Source organism: Lolium perenne, chromosome 7 (genome assembly GCF_019359855.2).
Source record: "Lolium perenne isolate Kyuss_39 chromosome 7, Kyuss_2.0, whole genome shotgun sequence".
NCBI lineage: Eukaryota > Viridiplantae > Streptophyta > Magnoliopsida > Poales > Poaceae > Lolium > Lolium perenne.
The window spans coordinates 303,432,281-303,438,758 of NC_067250.2; the positions used below are offsets into that span (position 1 = coordinate 303,432,281).

At 55.0% G+C, this 6,478-nt stretch overlaps 1 protein-coding gene across 1 annotated transcript; it reads left to right on the top strand.

Annotated features, from left to right (window-relative positions):
• The first annotated feature begins 1,075 nt into the window (after positions 1–1,075).
• LOC127311961 (uncharacterized) lies at positions 1,076–4,625 on the top strand. The gene is made up of 2 exons (XM_051342440.2): positions 1,076–3,944; positions 4,040–4,625. The coding sequence occupies exons 1-2, from the start codon at positions 1,169–1,171 to the stop codon at positions 4,474–4,476; spliced, it is 3,213 nt and encodes a 1,070-aa protein (XP_051198400.1). The 5' UTR covers positions 1,076–1,168; the 3' UTR covers positions 4,477–4,625.
• The last annotated feature ends 1,853 nt before the right edge of the window (positions 4,626–6,478 follow it).

The window sequence follows — 6,478 nt, forward strand, 5'->3', positions numbered from 1 at the left end:
TGAAGCAGGCTCGGGGGTCTAATTTATGTGCATACGTTTGTGAGTACATCCGCATGAGTACCAGTGACTGACGCGGGCATAATTTCCTTCTTGTACGTTAACAATATTCACACTTTTTTTTACCATCAATTGTGTTGAGTCTCGATTTATAACCCAATTGGGATTAGAGGGGATTTAGTCCCGTTTTGGCAGTTCTGGTTGAGCAACCAGGAGTAAAGTCTCTCTAGAACTGAGATAATAGGCATGTTTTCTACTAGTGATAAAATTTTAAAACGGGTCGCAAGTTTTTATGGCGGTGACACTTCGTTGACGAAACCTAAAAACCGATCCTTGTTTTATGGGATCGGCTAGAGCTGCTTTAAGAAGTGAGGATGCTAGTTCACCCCTTATCTTCTTCTTTTGCGATTAACTATAAATCCATAAATGGTAATACGCATGATGGACAATTGCAACGGTGAAGTGTCTTCCAACTGTTAAAGTCGAACATAATTTCCACAAAACTCATGCCAGCGACGTGCTTGCGCTGGCAATCATGGATGCATGTGCACACAATCTATCACAACAAAGTAAAAAAAAAAAGGTGAGACACGATGTCCCGTCACATCCATACCAGGTCCAACTAGTTGACCGGCACAACAGAATGGACATAAAAGTCTCTATCCGGCTGTTACGATTCAGTATCCTGAATAGAAAGTCAGTGCACCAACAATGGACTTTTCAGGCAGTCTTCATCAGACAGCTCTCGTATTAGTGTACGTGCACAGTACTCATGCTGTCATGAGTAGTACTAGTCCTGGTTGCTTCCACAATAGACGGTTGATGAATTGGTTCGCGTCAGTGTCAGTGTGGAGTCAACAAGCAAGATCGACTAATTTCCAGTTTTAGCTTGGTTCTGTCAGCGTCAGAAGAAGCTTCTTCGTCGTAAGCAGAAAAAATGGATTGCCCGATTGGATAATATACCCTCGTGCGACGCTTTCTTCTTCGTCGACTTGATCGTTGTGGTCAACCACGGCACCGCCGCCGTAATGGCCGCACACCTGGCCAGTGGAGCTCCATCGGTCTCCATTTAGTCCGTGTGTCCATCCATGAAAAGCTGATCGACGACGCACACGTAACGTAGGAGTAGGACAGCCAAGTAGTGGATCGACAACCTTTGAGTGACGCGGCCATGGCTACGCCGGTGGTCGCGACAGTGGTGTTGCTCGCGCTGTTCTGCCTAGCGGCGGAGGGCACGGACCGGGACGCGCTGCTGGCGTTCAAGGCCGCCGTGACGTCGGACCCGACGGGCGCGCTGCGGTCGTGGACGAACGACACAGGCGCAGCGGCGAACGTCTGCCGGTGGGCCGGCGTCAACTGCAGCTCGGCGGGCCGTGTCAGGTCCCTCGACGTGTCATCCCGCGGCATCAAGGGGACGCTCTCCCCGGCCATCGGCGACCTTGAGTACCTCGACTTCCTCAACCTCACCGACAACGTCCTCTCCGGCCCCATCCCGGCCAGCCTCGGCCGTCTGAAGCGTCTCGAGTTCCTCAGCCTCTGCGACAACGTGTTCTCCGGCGAGATCCCCGGCGCGCTAGGCGGTGCAGAGAACCTCACCGTGCTCTACCTCAACGGAAACCGCCTCACCGGCGGCGTCCCTGCCTGGCTCGGCGCGATGCCGATGCTCGTCTATCTGACGCTCAACCAGAATGCGCTCACAGGCACCATCCCGCTGGAGCTCGCCAACCTCACCACGATCCAGATGCTCCGGCTCGACGAGAACTTCCTCGAAGGGGCCATCCCCGACGTCCTAACCCGCCTCCCACAGCTCCACCTATTTAACGTCTACGGAAACCGTCTCAGCGGCGAGATCCCGCGGGGGTTCTTCAACATGTCGTCGCTGCGGGCTTTCTCCATTGCAAAAAACGCGTTCCACGGCGAGCTGCCGCCGGACGCCGGAACGCGCTCGCCGAACCTCATGTACCTCTACCTCGGCGGCAACCAACTCTCGGGGCCCATCCCGGCGTCGCTCGCCAACGCTACCCAGCTTCAGGTCCTCAGCCTCGCAAACAACAACTTCACCGGGCAGGTGCCGCAGGAGATCGGCAGGCTTTGCCTCTACTCGCTGCAGCTGTCCGGCAACAAGCTCACGGCCAGCGACGCAGGCGGCTGGGAGTTCCTGGACAACCTGACGAACTGCAACGCCCTGTACGAGATCATCCTTGACGACAACAATCTCTCCGGCGCCCTGCCAAGCTCCATCGCGCGCCTCTCGCCGCAGTTCCGGACGCTGAGTCTCGCGGGAAATCGCATCTCCGGCGTGATACCGCCGGGCATCGCCAACGTCGTCGGGCTTCAGACACTCGACATTCAGTATAACCTCCTCACCGGCGTGATCCCGGACGGGATCGGGAAGCTCAAGGGCCTCCAAGAGTTGCAGTTGCAGGGGAACAAGCTCACCGGTCCTGTGCCGTACGGCATGGGCAACCTCACCAGCCTCCTTAGGCTCGACCTCAGTGGCAACTCGTTGAACGGATCGATTCCTCCCAGCCTCGGCAACCTGCAGCGACTGACGCTGCTCAACCTCTCCGGCAACGGGCTCGCCGGCCACGTTCCCACAGAACTGTTCAGCGGCCTCTCGTCACTTTCTTCGGCGATTGACCTGTCCGGTAACCAGCTGGACGGTGTTCTGCCGCGAGAGGTAGGACAGCTCGTGAAGCTCGCGCGCATGGTGCTCTCCGGGAACCGCTTCGTTGGCGACGTACCAGCAGAGCTCGGGAGCTGCCAGAGCTTGGAGTTCCTCGAGTTGGACGGCAACCTCTTCACCGGAAGTATCCCGCCGTCTTTTAGCAGGTTGAAGGGGCTCAGGAGTCTCAACCTGTCGAGCAACAGGTTGACCGGTGCCATCCCGCCGGAGGTCAGTCAGATGTCAGGGCTGCAGGAGCTAGACCTCTCGCGGAACGACCTGTCGGGCGGCGTACCAGCGGGCCTGGAGAACATGACCTCCCTGATCGAGCTCGATGTGTCCGACAACAACCTCGACAGCCAGGTACCGCTGCACGGCGTGTTCGCGAACAAAACAGGGTTCAACATGGCCGGCAACAGTGCACTCTGTGGCGGCGCTCCGCAGCTCAGCCTTCCGCCGTGCCGGTCACCAGCGGATTCCGGTTCCAACCGCGGCACCAAACTGCTACTCAAGATCGCGCTACCCATCATCGGTGCCGCTCTAGGCTTGGCGATACTGCTCACCGTCCTATGGCGGCGGCAAAAGGGAACAAAGTCCAGTACAGAGACCACATCGGCATGCATCCGCAGCGTGGTCGACGGCAACTTCTACCCGAGGGTCTCCTACGCCGAGCTGGCCAAAGCCACCGACGGCTTCGCGGAGGCCAACCTCGTCGGCGCCGGGAAGTTCGGCTCCGTGTACCGCGGCACGCTCTTCCTCAACAAGGCGAAAAAGAAGCCGGCGGCGGCACACGAGGCCGTCGCCGTGGCGGTGAAGGTGTTCGACCTCCGGCAGGTGGGCGCGTCCAAGACGTTCCTGTCGGAGTGCGAGACGCTGCGGAGCGCGCGGCACCGGAACCTGATCAGCATCGTCACCTGCTGCTCCAGCGTGGACGCGGCCGGCGGCGAGTTCAGGGCCCTCGTCTTCGACTTCATGCCCAACGCCAGCCTCGACCGGTGGCTGCACCCGGGGCCTGCGGACCTGCGCAAGCGTGGCGGCCTGAGCTTGGCCCAGAGGCTCGGCATCGCGGTGGACATCGCCGATGGGCTGAGCTACCTCCACGGCAGCTGCGACCCGCCGATCGTGCACTGCGACCTGAAGCCGGGCAACGTCCTCCTCGACGACGACATGACGGCCCGCATCGGCGACTTCGGCCTCGCGAAGCTGCTGCTCCTCGACGCCGCTGCCGGAAACACGGAGAGCACCATCGGCATCCGGGGCACCATCGGCTACGTCGCGCCAGGTTTAATTGCCAACTGCTTCTTTTCTTCGCCACGGACGTGGAATGCCACCATCACCTGTCGATCGTGTCTGAAACTCTTGTGTTGTGATGTGCAGAGTATGGCACGACAGGGAACGTGTCCGCCGCCGGCGACACGTACAGCTTTGGGATCACTCTCCTAGAGATCCTCGTTGGCAAGGCGCCGACGGACGGCGGGCTCGGAGAAGGCCGGACGCTGCCGGAGTTCGTCACGGCGGCGTTCCCGGAGAGAATCGAGCAGGTCCTTGACCCGGCGCTGCTGCCGATCGAGGATCCTGACGACGTTGCAATTTCAATCTCGACCGTGTCGACTGTGTCGTCGTTGTCCGAGGACAGCGAGGTGCGTGTCACGGCGCGGGACTGCCTGGTCTCCGCCGTCACGGTCGGGCTCAACTGCTGCCGGCGAGCGCCGTACGAGCGGATGACCATGAAGGAGGCCGCCGCCGAGATGCACCTCATCAGAGACGCCTACCTTCGTGCTTGCGGTGCAAAACCTTCTGTGTTGGAAGCATAAATCAAAAAGAGCAAAGTATGGAACAAACCTTAAATTCATAGAGGATGTCGAAATCGAATATGACACTTGTTTCAGGCTTATACTGTACAGAATATGACAGTGGTGTTGGGAATGAAAGACTAGTCGCCAGTGTACATATGCAGATACAACATCGATCAAGCATCTCATCATAGAACTGCAGCTACTGCATCGACGGACAAGCCAAAATCACTTCGCCTGGACACAGGCACAAGTCACAAAGAATTGCTGACACAGTGAATTGCCTTCATTGACAGGAAAAAAAAAGGGAGAACATTTCTTCTATAAATGTCCCTAGACTACCCGGCCATCCAGAGGTCTGAAAGGGGCAAATGGATCAGCACCGTTCGTTCCACCTGCGCCAGTAATTTTGGTTCCCCGCTTTTCACCTCAACCGTTCAATACGGTAAATGTTTTTTCACCAGTTGCTTCAGGTTCTTGGTGCATGGCAACTGGGCCAGAGCGCGTGCGGGACCTTCAGGCAGAGATAGCGGAGGCAGCTCATTCCCGTCGGTCTTCTCCTATCCATGTGATGCACCGGTGAAAACCTAGCGCCCCAATCCCCCGTCTCGTCTCCTCCAATCCCCTCGCCTCACGCCGCTCCTCCAATCCCCCGCGTCGTCCCTCGCCGCCTCGCCTCCTCCCCGAATCCACTCCTACTCTCCTCCTCCCCCAACCTGATGGCGGCAGCAGGTCGGCGAATTGAACTAGAATTACACAGGGTACAAGGTCGCATGACGTCGTACAGGAACTATCGGTAACACAGAGGTCAAAACTCAAAATGGCATTGCTGGTTACAAATTACAATTTGCAGAAACTGGACGCCATGATTTTCTAGGCATAATGCAGGTTGTAATCAAACTGAAAGTAATAGCACTGGAGGTTATCACTATTCCTCCACCAGCATAAGCAGTTAGCGAAGATATTTGAAATTCTGGATGCAAAGCTTATCATGTCAAATATGCAAATGATTTGTGGCCAACGTGTGCTACAGATATTTTTGAAAATGACCAGAACAGCTATAGAATATGATGCTCCTCGAAATGCATTTTGTGAGCCCTTGGTGTGAAGAAACTATATAACCTTTCCTTTTTAAAATATGCAGATAAGTTAATTACCTTCAATCCAAAAAAAAAAGATACTAGTGGAGTTCACAAAATCAAGACAATAAACACAAAACGAATATTCCCACTTCAATGTCCGTACTCGAACACGCTGACATCTAATGAGCGACACCGTTACATGATTGACAAGCCAAGAAATAGCTGCTCTTTTCTATTCATGCAATGATTTGCATTATATAAATCACACCAAGTTTGGCAACCCAAGTTTGAAAAATTATTGACAAGTGGCGTGCGCATGAGAAGTTGGCCTAGTGGATTCTAATTTATCAACCGAAAATTATAGAAGCACTATACAAAGAACATAATCTGAGTATCTGACACAGCCAATCCATCAGGGCTGCTAGAACTAAAAGAACAGCAACAGTCTCATGCTATCGAAAATTATGAAACCAATCATAAACTTGTTTGTAAAATGATGCATAACATGATGAGATGTCGCCACTGTGGATTCAAATTTATCAATCGAAGATCAGGGAAGCCCTATGCACAGATCATATGCATAATTTTAGGTGGTATCTACAGGCCAAGAAGAGTGCATCATAACTAATTACCAATTTTGTGATATGACACAAATATACAAAAACCAATTACCAGGCTAGTATGCTACCTAACCCTGTTCAATAATAAGACCAAGAAAGCAAGCAAGGACCTTGGCCTTTCCTCTCCCCGTCTACAGTGCTGAGAGGCGATTTGTGCAACCTTCCCGGTCGAGCCACCTCACCGCCGCCGATTCGGTGGATTCCTCGCCCTCCGGCGGCCGCTCCGGCGGCGGGAGGACGGGGGATCCCCGGATCCGGCGTGTATATAGCGTAGGTTTGAGTAGGGATCCCGCCGGCGGCGCTGTGGAGAGGGCGGCGGTG

Bases quoted from the DNA above. Each gene is read 5' to 3' on its own strand.
- LOC127311961 (XM_051342440.2), top strand. From the start codon at position 1,169: ATGGCTACGCCGGTGGTCGCGACAGTGGTGTTGCTCGCGCTGTTCTGC. The intron at 3,945-4,039 runs GTTTAATTGCCA...TGTGATGTGCAG, and splicing joins CATCGGCTACGTCGCGCCAG to AGTATGGCACGACAGGGAAC.